At 29.0% G+C, this 21,427-nt stretch overlaps 1 protein-coding gene across 2 annotated transcripts in view; it reads left to right on the top strand.

The window, feature by feature from the left end:
• Positions 1-5,383, top strand: part of LOC132945256 (uncharacterized) — a 184,785-nt gene extending 179,402 nt beyond the window's left edge. For both annotated transcript variants that reach the window (XM_061014948.1, XM_061014949.1), the window contains one exon: positions 2,858-5,383. In XM_061014948.1, the coding sequence (XP_060870931.1) occupies positions 2,858-3,593 (736 nt within the window). In that variant the 3' untranslated portion in view covers positions 3,594-5,383. The remainder of the gene's footprint in view (positions 1-2,857) is intronic.
• Positions 5,384-21,427: the final 16,044 nt, after the last annotated feature.

The raw sequence follows: 21,427 nt of genomic DNA, 5'->3' as shown, positions 1-21,427 counted from the left end.
AAAAAACCAACGAGAGGGCACAGATAATGTTGTTACCTAAATGTTTGATCATAAATCAATTCACTCTAAAATCAAAAATGACAGCACCCTATTGAAACTAGCGAACGAAAATTTGCTATGTCGTACGTGTGTAAGACGAAGACAAGACATGCGGGTGCGACGTACTTTTAAGTTTTAAGTAACAAAATTATGCGTATAAAATAATCTACAAAATCAACATCATATTAGTTCTGCTTAATACACGTTGTGAGAGAAACTTACTAAGGATAAAACAAATTATTTATATTCATTCCACAAATTACTAATTAATCCAACGGGCCCCCCGAGTTTCACTTAAGGATAGTTATGATTATAATTTGTTAAAATCGAAACATGAGTAATAGTATAAATTCTCATGCAGATCTTTTATACGTAATTAGGTCGTTATATTTTTCTTTTGCGACAGTGATTAAAAATTAAATGAAAAATTATCAGCACATTTAAAAATATTTTTTTTCGTTTATTTAATAACTTTAATTTTTTAACACTCATAAACTGTTGTTTTAATGTATAATTATTTTATACATATCAATTATTGTATTGAATTTGTACTAATTATTAAATCAATTAATATCACTGTGAAATTTGATCTTGTTCTTAAGGTAATCGAGTTAATTTTTTAAAGAGAAGAGAACATGGACTTATTAAATATTTAACAAGGTTTTCCTATTCAAATAGGTATTACAAAAAATAATTTTCATAATATTTATAGCTCACTTGACACACAATAATTTTCTAAATATTTAAACTTCATTGGCCATCGCTAATATTTTGTAAAATAGTATGAAACTCCAATAGAATTGTTTAAAATTATAAATAGAGTCAATAATAATTTAAGGTGTAATAATAATAGTTTATCATTTATCAAAACGTTAAATTTAAATTGCATAGGTACATTCACTCTCAAATTTCAATTCGTTAAGAATATTATCATAATTAAAAAACTGTCGAGGACTAAAATTAATTTGAAAAATTTACTTGGAAAAATCATTAATCAGTGATTTAAAATTACTAATTTACTCTTCACAAAACGTTCTACGTTTGTGAACAATTTTCAACAATTTTCATTATAATTATATTATATTATAGTTTAAATCTGTTTAATAGTTATTTTAAAACCAATTAAGATCTCGGTTTTCGAACTTTCGTTGTAGAATATTAAATATATATTGTATTATATGAACTAGTTTAGTTAAAATAGCATATTTGGCACTGTAAGATAGAAAAATTGGATTAGCGCCTAATAACTGTATATTTAATTCCAACGAATAGGTCAATCTAAGTCATGAATTACGGCTGTTTTAAATTTGTCTGAAACGCCGAATTTTTTTAAAAAAGATGTCCACTCAATATTCAATTGTGCATCTCATGACGTGAACCTATGCAATACATATTTATAACTCTTAGTTTACTCTCATAACAAGAAATAATAAACATAATAATATAATATGCTACGATAATTAAATAGGTAGGTATTATACGCAAAATAATTAACGAGATGCAATCGTATTCATATAAAAATAAATGTTTTCGTAACTAGAACATCAATTTTCAAATCACTCCTCATCTGTATACGGGGAACGTTTAATACAATTATTCTATACCAAATTGACCTAAGTATTATTACACAAAGAAAATGCATAAACCACAAGTAAAATTATCGTCCGCGGTTTCGAGCTTATGCACCAACGTTTACATTACACCACTCCTAAATACCATGTTTACACCGTTAAAGTTTAATAGTGGTTTCGCCAAACTATAAACCGAACATCAATATTCGTTGGATTGTTTGATTTTGGATATCCAACAAAGCGAACTTTATCATAATCTCGAGATCGAAGTGAGCTGTATAAGCATATTTAAACTTTTTGTTGAAGTTTCAACCGCGTTGTAAAACCGTTGTGTGTGTGCTCAACAGAAAATATAGAACACGAAATCGTGTAAACTTTTGTTGTGTTGTTACTCGTGTTGTTTTCATTCAAAGAGGACAGTTATTTTTCTTAGTCAATTTACAAGTCCACCACACAATTTATCCGATATTATCCGATCACACAGACCATATATAGGTACTTACATAATATATTTGTTTCAGTGCAGCTGTACTGTGATTAGTAAAATATTATGGCAGTATATGTATTATATATTTATATTGTAATATTGTATTATAGTATAATATTATAAATCATGTGGCATTATATGTTGCTAGAATATGTATTTCCAGTGGCGGACTGGCGGCAACAATGTTGTAGGAAGTTTTTACGGTGTTTAGTTCATATAATTGGCACTAATATTATTTTACGACTTCGAAATTTTTGTTGTGTATAGGTTTACAATTTTGTAGGTGCTTCAAAAACTGTGACCCTTGTAGTTAGATGTAAAATAATGCGTGATACTCATAAGTCATAATAGTTTAAAAACACGATTTATGATAATAAGTTATCTACGTTATATTTGAAAACTTATCGTGCGAGTAAATAACATATAATTAATGATTAAAGGCGTCGTTAAAAATTATTCAAAGAGATATCAGTCACAAACACTGCGTAACTATACTAGCAAGTAGGTACATAATTCGGAAACCCTAACAAATTTATCAGCACTCCCGAATTGTGTAAGCTTGTCGCCTTACGAACCCATCAGTCAAAAAACATAAACCAAAACAGGTATAATATAACATCTGGTCAGGACCAAGTAAATTATTTTTATACTTGTTAATAAAAAAAATAAAACAGCCGAACCAATGAATTAAACTACAATATAATATCGCACTGATTGATGAATGTATAGAGTGTATAAATTACACCTTACTGTTTTCCAGGCAACTGACGGCCGGTCAGAAGTCGAGCAGTTACCTGAACCTTTCCACAGCCAGCTGTGGCGGCGGCGGAGGTGATTACGGCGGTGGGTCTTCGAGCGGATATCATCACCAACACCACCCGTCGTACTATTGGACGCCACCCAGCTTGCCGTCATCGCCTGCCAGGGAGCGCCGGCTGCCCGCCATACCGGTGGGTCGTGGCGCCGGACTACCCACCGCGGCCGCTGAGACCCCCATACTCGATCCGCTGTCGTCCAGGCGGCGGACTTATGGCGGAACGGGTGGGGGCGGTGGTCACCATCACCACAACCACAGCAACGGGGGCGGTGGTAACCAGATGCACAACCAGTTGACCGGTAGCAACCATTCGCTACTGTCTATGTCCGACGGTGCGTCCGTCACGTACGACTATCACACAGCTCAACTGGACATGTTTCTGGATGAGTACAAGACGCTCAGGAAGGAGCTGACCAAGATGCAACGGACGTGTGATACGCTTCGGCTATCCAACGCCTCGCTGGCCTCTTCGGTGGCCGTCCCAGACGCGGTCGACCACCGGTCCAAACCGGAACCATTGGCCGCTCCCGCCGCGTCGTCATCGTCGTCGTCGAGGACCACGCCCAAGTCGATACTCAAGAACAAGAACCAAGCCACTTACGTCTACCGGCCTGGTGGCGAGCGGCGCAACAGTTACCACCAGCTGGACCCGGCACCCGACGACATTTATCTGAGTTAACCTCGTCGTCCTGCTCACCGAGGAAACCCAAAGACCGACGCCCCATCAATATAACATTATTATTATTATTATGATTTTCTTATTATATTAAATAATCACCACATTATGCTCGCATAAAACCCGTATAATCGTATATTAATGTAATGTATTAAACTCGATCTCTCTAACTCCAGTGGCACAACTAGAGAAGTGATGGCGTTGTAACCAGACATTACCATTGAAACGCCACACACATCATTAAGATTTTACTCAATTTAAACCCCCCAAACACCCGTAGAGAAAAAATGTCGATATCCGTAACCCCCCCCCCCCCCCCGCGCAAAAAAAAGATAGAAAAAGAAGGAGGAATCCTGGTTACATTATTTAGTAACTCTCTTTCTGGTAATTGTATTTACGATTGTTACCATTCACTGTAGCTGGTTTGTTGTTGATTGAACGGAAGTGGCTTTAACACAAACTCACAGTGAGCTTCGGGCCACAATAAAATAAAAAAGTACGGTCACCCATTAATAATATAACAATATTTAAAACACCGTCGATGATCTAATTTTCACAGACCTTAAAAGGTCGTTTTATAAAAAAAAAAATAAAATATAAATTATATTGTTAAGCAAACTTGCTATGACGTTTGTATAATGGTGAAAACCAAAATGACATGCAATAACATCCATGGTTCAATATTGATGGCATTGTTTATCTTATCTTAATGTTTAATATGAATTCTATTGGGTTAATTTGATTAAACCGTATGAAAAATATAACATTTCAAATGACGAAAGTGATCATAATATGTCATGCCGTGTATGGTATTTAGTTAAAACATTAAGTTATTATTTTACATCAAAATTATTCAATGGTATATATATTTTGTTTATTCTCGTTGCTTTATCAAGTTTATCAATTAATGTTTTTTCAATTTCATGGTGGGGCTAATAGCTTAAAATTTATTTTACCAATATTTCAACGATTTCCGTTTCAAAAAACTATAAGAATATAAACCATATAAACCGTATAAAATACGAATGTTTTAAAAAAATATTGAAACAAATATAAACCATTAAAATCACATCATTGTACTAAGTTTTCATTTTTGAATTTATAAAATTATTACATGTACTCCTACCTATATCAAACATTTAAATAACAATAGTTTAATATTTAGTTTTCAAAAAGTACAATTACCTGCTTTTTAATTTTATGAGAACAATGTTGTTGTACAATATAATATTTGTATTATTTCAATTTCAACCATTAATAATAAATAGGTTATCCAAACAATAAAACATAATATAATAACAAAGATGCTCATAAATTTAAAATGTGTTTTATATTTATAAGAATATTTTTTTTTAATACCGAATAAATATTTCAAAAATACATTTTTTTATTATAATCTACGATTGTGTAGGATCTCCTCTATTGATATCGAAATAAATAAATGAAAACAGCCATGAGTAAACCAAGAGGGTACAATATTATGTTTTATGTACCTATGTAATAAATGATGTAATAATATTGTTAACATTGTTATACATAATTATTTAGAATGTTAAATAGTTATAAGTTAAGAGGACACATAATATTATTACAATGTTAAATGTTTTCAAAAATACTATAATCGTTACGAAATAATTAATATTACGATATCATTATTTTATAGATTATCCTATATTGTAAGTTATTTCTTATCTTAATCTAATAAATGTAAAAATATTATAATATTTTCATAGAATGTAAATATAGTCATGTTAATAACTATTATGAATAAAACAAAATACTATTAGTAGTGACATTTTATTTATTTGTTTATTTTGTTTTGAATTATGAAATTAGCTAATTGCATCATAAACTAATACGTCAAACAAATAAATAAGATATTTGAGAGTAAAAAGGAATATATTTTTTTAAACTTTTTATACATTTCGATGATGCTAAAAAGTAGCGTATGGTTTGATTTTGTTTAATCTGACTAGATAAGGTATGATAAAAACTAAAAACAAAGGTTATGCTTATGATAAATGTAAAACGTAATTTCTTTCAAACCTATCTAACCTAAAGACTTTTTTATTGAGACATTATGGCTAATTCCCGTGTCTAGTATAGTTATGTATAATATATATTTATGAATATACTGTCTAGTGAACATGATCTAAAAGAGATAGGATAGTGATTAAATGCCTTTGAGTCTGACCACTTTTACTGATAAGTGATAACGATAAAAACATAACATGTTCTTCATTGCCTACCTATATTAGCAATAATTTAAATATAATAAAAATATAGGAGGAGACCATATCTTATCTTTAAAGTAGAGAAACCAGAATTTTACAAGGGGACAAGTGCAAGAACTACAAATATATTATTATCGTAATATAAAATAAATATTTTATACAAGTATGCTCATTTCCTTTTTTTCTTAAGCTACACAGCTCTTCAAAATCTGATAGAAATTTTAAATATACTTAAAAACAATGATTTCAAATTGTTAAGATTTTTTTTGTACTACTTAAAAAGTGTTCTGTGCAGATACAAACTTCTGATTTTCAAATCAGAACCAAATTGTCTACTCTAAAATATTATTTAGCAGATAACTTCTATGTTATGGTGACGTTCCATAATCTATACTCATACGAGTAGCTTTTGAGTTATTTAACTTTGTGTATTGTGGACCTTCTAATATTATGTCCATGATAATGGTTGTGGAATATACAGCTAGGGCTATGGTAATTTGAAATTTTAGTGATTAATATTAATCCATCAACATTAATAATATTTTTAAATGTAGGTACCAAGTATAATAAAGATCTAATATTACATATCTTTTATATTGTTGTAAATCCATTTTTAAGGACTGTACTATCCTCAGTAAAATCATTTTAATATCTGAGAAACTACTTATTTGAATTTTGAATTATTTACATCAACATTTAAAAAAAAATTATCCACAAATAATTAACACTAAGAAAGGGGGGTTCTCATTTGAAAAATAAATAATTTTGTATCACCACAGGACACTTAAGTAAAACATACAAATCATGAATTTGAAAAATTGTCCTTTGAGTATATTGAAACATCCCAAAAATCAGAATTTCATTACATTTATTATTAATATGAAAAATGGGGGTGAGCATGCCTAATGAATCATACTGTATATTATAGTACAAAAACCAATAACAGAGCCAAAAATCCGAAAAAAAAAATACTACGAATCGTCGCAGTATATTAATTAGTAACATTAACACATACAACTATATCCTATCAATAAAAATAATCGACGAAGTCACTTTGCTATACCTATAATAAAAATTCAGTTTCCCCGAATTTAAATTCTGAGTGGAACGATGAATGTATTGATATTACAATGATGTGTTTTTTTTTTTGTGTCTGTCATCACCTTTTAGGACAGTAAAAATGCTTAGAATTCTTCAACAGTATCTTTTCTGATAGGTAAGTGAATCTAGTTGGTACTTTGGGGGGTCAAAAGTAAAAAAGTAGTTTTCAAAAGTGCCGTGAAAAACAAAAGAAAAATTAATGAAAAACGGGAAATTTTACGCAAAGTCGGGTCTCAACCAAATCGGTTTTGATTTTTGATGTTGACGAAATGGAAATTTACAAATTATTTAGTAGTTAAATATTTATAAAATGTTCAACTTTTATAGCTAAGGATTGAAAGTGTTAAACAAGGTTGCAAGTTAGTAGTTTATTCTGTAACCAAAAAATTTTTACTCAAAATCTGTTTTTGAGAAAATCGATTTTGGTTTTTGGTGCAACTCTAAAACAAATAACCATAGGTACATGAGATTTTGACTGAATGTTAGCTTCAAAATTTAATAGAAGGCTCCTGATATATTGTTACAATAGCAGTTGAAAAATATTAAAAATACAAAGACACAATTTTTTTTATAATTATTTAAAGTTCGATTTTGACGAAATTTATCAAATTGAGAATTTACAAATTATTTAGCAGTTAAAAATTTATAAAATTTTCAAATTGTATATAATTGTTTGTTTTAAAATTTAAAACAAAGTTCCACGGAAGTAATTAATTCTGTTACCAAAAATCTAAAAAATACATTAACACAGTTTATTTTTATAGTTATTTTAAGTTCAAATTTGGACGAAATTACATATTAAAAAACCAAGAATAACTATTTTAGTTATTTCGTTGTAATTGTATATTATTAATTTAACTTACCGGCTACTGTATTGATAATAAGTAATAACAATATAATTAATATAATATAAAATATCCACACTGACAAACCGTCACCGCTCAGAATCGTTTTTCGTATACAATGATATTGTATCATTGAATTCAAATTTAATTCCATCTATTATACAGTGACCCACATGTGATCGCACTGCTCGTGATCTAAAATATAATAGAAAAAAAATCAAAATTTAAATTTTTGATTAATTTGGCATTTCACGCGCACCAATGGGAGTAGGTTTCGGATGCGTAGTCCGCCCACTTTGGCACACCACTGTACCATATAACCATATAGAGTTCAATAAATTAAACATTAAAACAGGGCACTGAAATCTGAATACCTACTACGAAAATCAAAACAAAAATATAAATTGTAATAAGTAACGTAACCATAATACAGCCTAAGTCTATAGGTATAGGTATAAGTTCTATTCATATTTATTTTAATAATGTCAATAGTAAAACGTATCTAACGTGTTTAATTAATTGCGAAGTCATTAAAGATTTATTATACCGAGAAAACACGATTGCGGACATTTACCTTTTTTTTTTAACATGGTTGTAAATAACGGTCGGTTGATCGGACATTTTATTTTAGCCAAAAAACGGACAATTGTGAACGTTTTTTAAGTGACGTTGCCAAATTATTGTGATATGGAATTAATTATAGTTATAACTGAAACCACTAAACTTGTTGGAGAACATGGATTGTTAAGGTAACCGTTGTATACCTACTGTATATGTCTTATGAATCCTCTTTGCCCTGTTGGTACCAATTTCTAAAAATATATTGGTCATAGTTAGGCAGTCATAAAATGAATGGTACAACTTACGTGAAATTAGATTAAATTAGATTTTTAAATATTAATTCATGTATAAATTAACTAAAATTTTGTATATTAAATTTGTCCTTACTTAATTACTTAATTATAAATAAATACACGTTGTTACACAAAAAAATAAACCGACTCAGGTCGTTTTCGTTTTCAAATGAAAAAAGCGTGTAGGTTTTCCTGGTTTTATCCTTTTCTCTGCCGTTCGTACATATGCCAACAGATGACTCTAGAAGCAACGTATAAGTTCAAATCGACCGTATAGGTTATCAATTTGTTTTCATTTCACTATGCGGGGAGTGGTGAATAAACTCAGCAGTAGCTCCTGTCACACAAGATGTACTTGAGCGAGTTTGGAAGGATCCAAATACCGAGTTTAAAATCTAAACTCGTTACAGTTCATATGGTGGTGATAGTTAGGTGATAATCGGTGGGGGGGGAGGGTGACTCTCCCTAAAATTAAATTATTTTAACTGGGGAGCACACAAAACATATTTTTCGAGAGTATCTTATAAGGCTGCAGTATGTACATATTTATATTTTATATTTTATTATGTATTTATGTTTTTACTATATTGATTTATTTAAATATTAGTATAATACGGTAGCTTGAAATGTTAAATTAGTTTTGCTCGAAAACTGTTTATATCATATTATATTATTGAATCACTTGACTAAATAAATTGCTAATATTGATAATAATCAAATCAAACAAAAGTGAATCGATAAAAATATATAATACAAATAAATTATAAATTATCTTAAGACATTTAATGAATTTTTGATACACATTATAGATATTATGTGAAAAAAATAAGATAATTACTAATAATATACTTATTAAAATTTAAAATATTAGAAACAAAAAGACATACAAATTGTTTACTTTAGTATTATTTATTTATATTTAATTTATCTTCAAATTGTAATAACATAAATATTCATTACCCATTTTTATTTCCAATTCCAAATATAGAAATTTTAAAATTTTAGATTATTTTTGTTTTGTGTATATAATATATACAAACATACAATTATAAAATTAAAATATTATATTATAGATACCTAGATCATAATTCATAATATTATTTATATGTTCAACTATTGGTAAGAATTGAATCAAACTGCGCTATCTATACGAGTTTCCTATTCACACGTTTAAGTTAGTTTTTCTTTATTTAGTCTTTAACGAAACTTCCTATTAGATATTAGCATTGATTATACAATGTATAATCAATAATATTAGTTATTACTAAAAATATTACTAAGTCGCGTTAATTAGGTAAATTCTACGTTGAGCATAATATATTATATTATCTTTTATATAATGAAATAATATTAAAATATAATCATATATATGTACCTATTTCAATTTTATAAAACGTGACACTTTTCTCATTTTAGACTGGATACTCATATTGTATACATCAGTGACCAGTATGCAATTCAAATTGTAATTATTAGTAATTTTTAGTCATTACCAAACGCACCGCTCTGTTAACTATTGTTAGAATATGTGACCCAGTCGGCCGTATTGCAACAGTAATTCTAGTGGTGTATGGGTCCTTCCAGTACACATTGCACAAAACCATCACAAAGCACTAACTTTATCATAATTTACTTAAAAACATCAGTAAATTGATTTTATCACAAAAAGATCACAAAGGAATACTTTTCATATTTAAACACAAAAAGATCATAAATCAATACTTTTCATAGTTAACACAAGATCATCATAAAAAAAATTTAACAAAAAACATTACAAAATAAAGTTAACTCAAAAAGTTCACAAAAGCAATTCTAAAATAAAAAATGATTCAAAAAAAAAAAAATGAGTAAATTGATTTTGTTGAAAAGAAAGGAAGAGAGATCACTAAACTAATCCAAACAATGTTAAGTTAAATGAACAAAGAGATTTTTATTACAGTGAACAATAAACCATATAATAATATGATGCACTAAAACAAACATGTGTATCGGCAACGTGTCGCGTACCTGCCATACGAACTGTATATTATAATAATACTATAGCTAATAATTCTATAACTGCCGCATACACACAATATTTAAAATACGTCACCTCTGCATTTTCGCTTTCCTCGTAAATGTAAAAGTATAACTGTACAGCTAATCTACAGTACGACAATACTACTTACTGTGTACAATCTACAGGGTAATAAGTTATTATATAAATTTAAGTTATTTTTTAAGTAGAGTAACCTACAGACATTATGCACGTTACAATGTTAATAGTTACATACCATATTATTATCTCAAAGATATAAATTATATTATTCTAAACCATACTGTTCGCTACACGTTGTAAAATTGTTATTATTTTACTTTTTAAATTTTTAATTACTTACCTTTGTAAAATACTTAGGTTCCTACCCATTAAAATTGTGCATACGACGTAAGATAAAACCTTCAAATTCTGACACACTTTACATAGTTAAATCAATAAAATAATGCTCAGCCTCCGATATGAGAATTAAAATATTTACATTATACATATTGAACCACCGTGTTTGAAGGTTCTCCCTGTAAGTAAAAAGTTAAAACGGAAAATAATACATTCCCATCGTACGTGTATTATGTGTTGCGTTATTAACAATTTTAGATTCTCAGCAGAGCGATGAATGTATAGATTTTACAATGATGTGGTTTTTTTTTTGTGTGTGTCTGGTGTCACCTTTTGGGGTATAGTAAAAATGCTTTTATTTTCTACTTCAGCATCTTCTCTGGTAGGAAAATGAATCTAGTCGGTACTTTGGGGGAGTCAAAAGTCAAAAGTTCTCAGTAGTTTTCAAAAGCGTTGGGAAAAACCAAAAAAAAATTTAGAAAAAACGGGGATTTTACTCAAGATCAGTCTTAGACAAAATCGGTTTAGTTTTTTGGAGTAACTCAAAAACTAATGACCGCAGATACTACCAATTACATTTATTATTTATACAACCATTTTCTATACATAATAACATTTTCTTTGTTTAAATTCTTTACAGAATTTATGGGCAAAAGAAATTCTCAAAATTTATTAGTTTTTTTTTTTAAAATTACTGTCCATATTTAATTTTTAGTTCTGTTTAAAAAGGTCCCTTACTAGTTATTATAATAGCAGTTCACAAATATTAAAGACACATAAGCACGATTTTTTATGAGCATTTTAAGTTCAAATTTTGCCAAAATTAAACACGAACATTTTGAAGTTAAAATTTATAAGATATTCAAATTGTATGGCTATGAACTGCAAATATAAAACAAAGTTTCTCATAAATATTTCAAACTGTAGCCAAAAAATCTAAAAAATCTAGTATAACATAACATAAAATATGACACAGTTTTTTTTATACATATGTTAATTTAATTTTTTGACAAAATTAGATATTTAAACGAAGAATAACAATTTCAGTTATTTTGTTGTAACTTAAAAATATTATTCGTGGGAACTTGAAACTTTTATCGTATGTTACTATAATTTATACACACAATGACATTTTCAAATGCAATATTTTCGGTAAAAAATAATTTAACCTACTATATAGCCATATAAGTAAGTATGTAACTAACAGTAAAATAAATTATTTTGATACCAATATATTATATATATATATATATTATAAAATATATTTAGTAATATATAGGCTGGCATATCGTCGCTGCTCAGAATCATTTTTTGTATACAATGGTTTATCATCTAAATCAGATTTAACATATAAATTACAGTAATTTCCTCAATTACGAGGCATATGTACCTTTCAATACCTACAGTACAGTAGAGCAGTTACCAACTTTTTATATGTCAACTTGAATTATCGACGAATCATAATATTTGTCGTTAATTATCAATCCATTTGTGAACAATCAATTACATTGTATGTTAATTTAAACATAATTGAAACAGTCACATAGAATATGGCGATGGAATAGAAAATAGTAGGATTACTTCAAAATATATTTGTTTTTTTTTTAAATTAGTATTTAATATAATCAACATAAAAAAATATTTTAGCCCTTTAAATATGATTTATAAATATAATAGATAATTATTTATTATTATTCATATCCATTATAGGTAGTCAATAATACCTCCAAGGATTAAGAAAATGTATTCATTTAAATTCTTTTTATCATTAAAATAACATTAACGTGAAATACTACTATGGAATCTAATTTTAACGATACCTAACTAATAATGCTATATAGAACACCTACTGTATAAAATATTTTCCACTATACATCTATACATATACATAATCAATTAAGATTAAGTAAAAGTATTGGATTACCATAATTTAAAAATAACTGATTACTATATAGATATTCCATGCTTGGTAAGTTAACAGTTGCATTTATTAGTAATGAATAATGTATTGAATTTTAATTAACTCCCAAATTAATTCAGTGATTTGTTTGAAAAATAATTTATAATTTCAATTGATGGTTATAGGTAGCTACTAACTTATCATAATTTATAATATTCACTGGTATTTTAGTTTATTTCAGTTTATTTACACAACATTTTAGATAATTACAATATATAATATATTATAATATACAAATTAACTGATGTTATTTATTTATAAAATGTAACCACCATCATGATATTCACTAATTGTGAATCATACTGTATATTTCAAATCATTTTAGATTCTGAGTTATTTTAAAATGGTATTTCTGTGTTTGTCATTACTAATCACCTTCTAGAGCAGTAAAAATTACTTATTCAATCTTCAACTGTGAGGGTGGTTTCTGGTAGCCCGTTGCCACGTCATTGGATCTAGTCATTACTTTTCAAAATAATGACTTGTTAGCTTATTGCAATTCATAAAATAGTATTCGTTAGGATTTGAACTTTTCACAACTATGTATATTATAATTTACTATTATTTAAAATAAAAATTTTCAAAATAATTGGATTAATTTTATTTCAAGTTACTTATACATTATACCACAAACCTATTCACACCATTGTAGTATTGTACATTAAATTAATATTGACTTAAAAGTAAATAACAATAATATATTATTATGTAAATATATACCTAAGTAGGTACTATTAAAATAATTAATAATTAAATAAATGCGATGTTATGGCATAAATTAATTCAACCTACAGTATTAAGTACTAATAATAGTAAAATAAATAAAACACTATTATAGCAATATTAATCCCCCCCCTGGGAATTTTTAACTGCATGTACTTTAATATCAATATTGCTATAACTAATATTAGATTATAAATAGTTGTTATCTTGCCCCAGGTGGGATCTTATCCTGCGGGCGTGCTAGATTTGTGTTAACACTTAAAATTTTATAAATTTAAGAAAATATTAAAAGCAAACGTACCTACACAGTACACACTATAAAGTATACAATTTATTATATGTTTAATAATAATAATTTGGACATAAAACTACTTTTGTATAATATGTATTAAATATAATTAAAAATAAAAAATAATAAATTTTCTAAATTGTTGTAGATTTAGAAAATGATTACTGCGCAGTAAATAAAAGAAGATAATGTAGGTAGTATTTATCCGAATAAATAAAACATACTTTTAAAGTGTGAATATTATTTTAAAACTCACAACAGTAGAACAATTAATTTGAAACAAATCTATATAGAATATGGCAGATAGTAATATATATGGTATAAGTATATCAATAATTTATTATAGGGTGACGGAGTGGCCGAGCGGACTAAGGCGTCGGTTGCGACGCAGCCGGCGCCGGTTCGATTCCTTGGTCACGGGCGGCATTTTTCTTCGGGCAAGTCACGGTGTCCGGAGAACAAGAGCCGCCATCCCCCACCCGGGCATGACAGATACCTACGGGTGCCCAATCAAAAATTCTGCCAAACACAAACACTCACGTATAAAAACCCACCACTTCAAAACCCTATCACCACCACAATACAACCCTACTAACAGCTAATGGCCATAGACGCCGAGCTTAAGGATCAATAAAAAAAAAAAAAATTTATTATATAGACTAATATTTGTGGATGAGAAATAATAATTAAATATTTTAACATATTATGATGAAAATGCCTAAATAGTAAAATAATAATTTTAACATAGTTATTAGTTTGTGTCTAGGAAGGTAAAATATTGTGACAAATATCCACTCTTTTTAAACCGTGTATATTCAGCAAAATAAATGTATAAAACTTGTCGAATACTCCAGTTTGATCGAAGACTTCACGGTGAAGTAGGTATATACACCTAATTAATAATTAAAAATAGAATGAAGTTCACATTCTACAAATTACTTCATAATGAAAGTAGGTATTTCAAACAAAAATTGGAAAATGTCATCTCGTCAAATATACAACTCAGGAAGGGCGAAGGTACTGACGAGATTAGCCTAGTCCTATCGACACGTGACAAGTTCCGGAAGAGAAATTAATTCTGTTTTCCATATTTACCTACATTGATTTTAAGATTTACCTTATAATTTTTAAACTAATATTAGTATTATAAAGCACATATTTTAATAGTATGATACCATCATTCCAACAAATGTAAGCTGCTTTTATTATTCATATTGTTTGGGTTGTGTTTGTCCAATAAAACTGAGCACGAGTGAGATTGTATTGGCAATTACCTGCGACAGCGAACACAAATATGGAAATAAAGTATAATATTTCTATAGTGGTTAGACTTGGTATATGAACATAAATAATACACTATTACAATGTATATGCATGGTATATTATTTTGGTATAAAAGTTATTTTTGTCACGTCTTCCACTTTGTGCCTTATATAGACAAAATTACCTATAAACTAGTTATAGTATGAAATTTCAAGTATTGCCCAAGTGTAAATAATATTATACTCTAATATTATGTTTGATGTGGATTGTACAAGTGTGCATGTTACACATTACTGTAAGTATACATACAATAACACAATAATATGATAGACGATTTAATTCTCTAATAAACTAATACAAGATAATTCCTAATATTTTATTAAATATTAAATAGGTAAGTACTAATAATATTTGATAAGAGTCTGAAGAATAAATTGGAGTAGAAAACAAAACCGATTTCATATGTCTCTGTACGTGAAATAATTACTCGAAGAAAAGCTCTGCAGGGTATTTAGATACTGTTTCCTCATTAGCGCCTCGTTTAATTCTGTTCTGCTTTTCGCAGTGTACTCGTGGTTTTTCCACCCATTACATGACTTTATACCCATAAAATCAATACGAAACCTTTTCCATTATTTCGTTATAATTGAAAAAAATATATATATTTAACGGTAGCAAACTAGCAAACATACTATACGTAATTAATAACATTAGCAAACTATTTTCAGAGGTTCTACTAATAATTAGTTGCTTATCAACAAGCATCCCATGTACCTGTATTTTTTTCAAATTATGTGATTAACTTTACTTATTGTCCAGTTATTATTTATAGTTGAACTAAAAATTGGAAATACTTCATTTAAATATGAAAAAAAGAAGTAACCGTGTATAGAAATAAATGATGGCAGACAATATTAAAAATATTATATTTTAAAAGCACACAAATCGAATCGAAATAATGAGAAATTATGTTATGTTTGCTCATAAAATATACAGTAGGTAATGATAATAATAATAGCTTTATTATATGTACATATATTAAACGTTAAACCTTAAACGTATATCAACCATAAAACGTCAAACATTATAAAGGCGTACTTGATATTAATAATACAATATTTTGTGTTTTATATTAATTTGAAATTTAAGCCAAATATTTAAGAGTCCGATTAAAATAAACTATAGTTAATAATTATTTAACTTTTAAAAACCCACGGGCTACCGCCATTGGGTGCCTTCCCCCTACCATCAATCAAATCACATAAAATTGTATTACACGTGAATACAGATTGTAAATATATAAATTTTTGTTCAATAAAAAAAAAAAAAAACTCAAAATCTAACGATGTGAATATACAGGTAATTTATTTTAATAGCATATGTCGTATTTATGGGTATAATATGAAACTATCAATATTCTAGTAAGCTAGAAAAAAATATCTACCTATCTTGAAATGTTTAATATAAAATATAATTTAGATCAAATACCCTAGCACCACCAACGAAACGTTCTCCCATAAAAATACCATACTATTATCTACAGTTTTCTACAGTGAAAATTACACCCTTAAAGTCACACCCGCATGTGTTGTTTCGTACGTTACACGAAAAGAGTTTTTTTTTAAAAAAATTTAAATTTTGTAAAGTTAACGGTATTTCTAGTATTTTGAAATTTTTGCTATTTCTAAACGATATAAAGAACTTTATATGGAAAAAACGCAACGGTTATCCCTCAGAAATATTTTCACGATTCAATTTTATAATAGGTATTTTTACTCTAGAACCAAAATTGAGCGATTTATACTCAGACTGCGTAAACGCGTTTTGTCTGTGTCGTACGTGTGTAAGACAGAGACAACATGTGTATGTGACGTCCTCTTAAATGTTCCTCCATCACTAGGTCGCTATTTCTCAGAATTATAGAGATCCATATAATCTAAAAAGTTTTATAACGGTAGAGCTGTGGTAATGTTAACGGCTTACACCACCGTGAATAATTCATATAATTTGGTACATTTTGTAATTATTAATTTCTCTGGATACATTTTTATGGCAAATAATTTGAAAAATATTTTCTTTCAACTCAAAAAAAGAACAAAAAGCTCATGCCCAGTTAATTTGTTGTATTGTACAGCCTTTGTCAATTAAAACGTCTATTAAAGACAAGATGTGTATTTTCTTTGTATTTTTATTTTTTTTGGTATGTCTATTATAGTATAAACCCAATACTCAATAGTGAAGTTTACAATTACTGTGAAATGTGTACTTCCTAATTCCTACTTCGACAATTTAACTTAAGTCTGTAGCATTTTATGCGAGTTGTTTCTTGTCTGAGTTTTTCTTAGTTGTGTCCTCATTTCGTGGCTAATTTATTTTTATGTGTGAGTTAACCAGTGGCAAAAGGTAATATTTTTAGAACATTTTCATAAATTCAGAAAACCGATATTTATCCATAGTGTTATTATAGTTAGTATGGTTTTAATTACATCTTAAGTTCCAACACGAAGTAGATATACTAAGAGATATCTTATATAATTTCTGATGTAAAAATGTGGTGTATTTGCAAAACGAAGTCTGTCTAAAGATGTTTTTTGTTTCTGCCCGAAACGCGATATAACTATACACGTTATATATCACCGTGTTTGTTGATTGTATAAACTAAAAACAAAGATACATCATTTCATATATATATATGCTATATTATATTTATTGGACACTTATTTCGCTTTATTTATGCATTGACATAAGATAATAGTGTATTGTCAGTTATAATTTTTGACTAAATAATAATACCATGTAATTAACATTTTATTATTATTTTAGTTGTTAATAATATTGTACTCCGTAATTCTGTACTTCCCACCCAAGCTTAGTTTACAGAACATAGATGAACCAATTACATAATTGTTAACTGCTATCATATTGTTATGTAATGGTTATCATTCAATAAAAAAAAAATTAACTACCTACATTAGAAGAATACGCATTTCCAGACCATTAACCCAAAAACTGTCTTGGTTTTCGTTGTAAACGCCTCTAAACCAAAATTTAATTGCGTACCCCACCCTTCCATTTTGGTATTTTTTTCACTATTTCCTAGGAAAATAATGATCAATTAAAACAATATTATTATAACGTTCATGTTATACTATACCTAGCGAGTGTCTGGTTTCAAACTTCAGAACATTGGCCTTTGAGTTGTTTTACTGGGCATAATAGTGTTTGTTGAGGAAAAAACCATAACAATATGCGGAACAATACACCCTCGAGTAAAATGGGTCGTGCGTATTTACACTGCATAATACGTATCTGTACAGAAAATATTTTACTCTTTTGGACGTGATGTCGTTTATTTTGCAGATCTCTTGCAATTTTTAATCGGACAATTTGTATTCGTGATTCGTATAATAATACACTATTGCACATATATTATAATATAGAAGAGTGTATAAGCGATATTTTCGATCGCCAGACTTGTATAGTCTCATATATACTCATATAGATATGACCCTTACGCGTGTTTTAAAAATCGCGTGCATAAGGTACTATATAAATGCTATAGATACATACCTATATACACTGCTAAAGTAATGGCTGTCATATCTGCTCGTGACTGCTGGGCATGCCTAAAATTATATTGTATCATTAACTTACTTACTTAATTACTTACTTACGCATACAACGGTACAACAAAAATCGGCAGGATACCTATACTTAAAAAAAATCTACCGTATACGTATGCGTACCTATATACCGCAAACGATGTTTAGGTGTTCTGTACATACAAATAGAGTGTGTTTTTCGGTTAAGATCGACCGACAATCATTTTTTGTTCGGAAGTTCTGACTTAAATAGATGTTTTAAAAAAACGTCAACATGCCTGTCCATTAAATACGAACACGAGTGATGATTATGACTTTCAATAAATTACAAGAGGGTAGACTTTTGAGCCATTTGCGATAAAGCAATCCTATACAGAGCGAGTGGTTTACCGAGCAAGATCGCCCCCATATTTTCCCTTTATATTTCCTAACGATGCATTTACTCAAAATCTTATTTTTGGAATTTTAAAGTGTACTTTAGGTACTACTGTAATATTAATATTTAATACTACATTATTATCAGATTATATTTAAATAATAATACTATAGATAGTTAATTCCAACGTGGCCATAATACGGAGGGTGTGAGATGACGCAATGTATAATATATAGGGTATACAATACCCAATACCCATATTATGCACTTGTGTGCACAGACGCAAAGGCGGTCTACAAAATAACACAAACTTAATGCTCTATTGGAGCCCTGGTGGTACTTATGCAACACCGTACTACTTGAAACCACCAACGTGGTCCCTTAATGTTTCGTTCAAAAGATACTCATCAATAGCAGAAGGGATTACATTCGAATCATAATTTATTTAAGGGTCAAACCAAATCTACACTGGAGCCAGTTTCTTAGTAAAAAACGTCATCGCCCACGCCCGTATGCAGCACTTCGATAATATATTCGTTTTACCATTCAAACGAATACGTCCACACTCGTAGGTATATTATTGAGTTATTCTAACACCTGGGTATAATAATGGTCACGAGTCTATTTTATCTTGTACTATTAACCAAATTAATTTGTTAATTATTTCTTTCAACCAAACTTATTATTATTCACTTCATTATTTATTTATTCATCTTTAAAACATAAGACAAATTGATTATTATCATAAGTATAGTTATAAGTGCTTCATAACTTGAATAACGTTCGAAATATATGTCTGTAAAAAGTCCTAAATGGTGGACGCTCACGTAAGAGTTTCTAACAGCATACCTACTAATTAACGAGATTTAACCATAATATTAGTATCTAATTACAATCGTTACATAGTATTATTAGGTATTTGAATCATAAGTATAGCTTTAGTGCTCTATAACTTAAATAACATTTGAATATCAATCAGTGTCTGCAGTAAATTACCTATATGATAGCGAGTCATAAATGTAGCTATTTTTAAGACCTCACGATAATATAGTTGCCTAGTACTAGTTGCAATAATAATAATAATAAAACTTATCTCACATAAAAGGTGTTCAAAACACCTCAATATTATAAAAAAGAATGTAGGAGAAAAGTACATCTCTATATCCTATTAATTCAATAATAAGTGAACACATAAATTATAAGTACAAGACGAGTCATGCCATGCATAATATCTTAACGTCACAGTGATTTGGAGCGTCGAACATAACTTCGTGGAGACATATCCACGAATAGACATATCATTTTTATATTGAACGATTGCAATACTTACTCCGACGCAATGTGAGCGAGTTAAAAATATGTATTCACATAACATTAAACACAAAATATAATAAAACTGTAGAACAAATTTAAATACACCCTTTAAACTAATAAAATAAAATCACTACCATCGACCTTAAAATATGACACCAGTATGAATAAACTGTAAACACATAATATTAGTCCATCGACTATCATATAACGTATTACATATTATATAAATACTAATTTATTATACAGTTTAATTCGTGCAGCATAGTATCAGGGGTGGTCGTGGCATCTTTCTCTTAGAAGTACCTACCACATTCGAACGGATCTTCAACTTTTCTGCACAAACCATGTTTAACGTATTACTCTCCTATATCCCTTACTAACCATACCCCGTATTTCTATACTTTGATGTATTTTTATTATACTACGCACTATGTTTTCAAGTACTTAGATTTTTAACCCATTTCAGGTGTGATGTGACTACGATATAAAATTCTTCTTTTGAAATGAGAATTCATTGCAAATTGTGTTAAAGACAGATAATATATATTTTTTTAAGAATACAAATTTGGAAAGTGTAGGTTTATAATTATGAGCTATTCATTAAATAATGAGTTTAGGCATCCTAGATATAATAAATCTGTGAATAATATAAAGGACTTTGTTCATCCTACCTTGACACCCCTCCTCCCTCCACCGGTGCTTCATCATTCGGAAACTGGTGTTTCGTGTCGTCAAGTAGGAGGCGATCAAGAATCGGTTTGCCACTGTACAATCTGTACGGTGTTGTACCCACGTATAACATATAGGTACACACTCGTGCACAACGACGCGAAAAAAGTTCGATTATTAAAAACGCCGTTAATGGAACTGCACTTGGCAACGAGATGGATGCTGAGGAAATT

This window comes from Metopolophium dirhodum, chromosome 5, assembly GCF_019925205.1.
Source record: "Metopolophium dirhodum isolate CAU chromosome 5, ASM1992520v1, whole genome shotgun sequence".
NCBI lineage: Eukaryota > Metazoa > Arthropoda > Insecta > Hemiptera > Aphididae > Metopolophium > Metopolophium dirhodum.
Note: the sequence above shows the minus strand (reverse complement) of the source record. Positions and strands in the feature narration are given on the sequence as shown.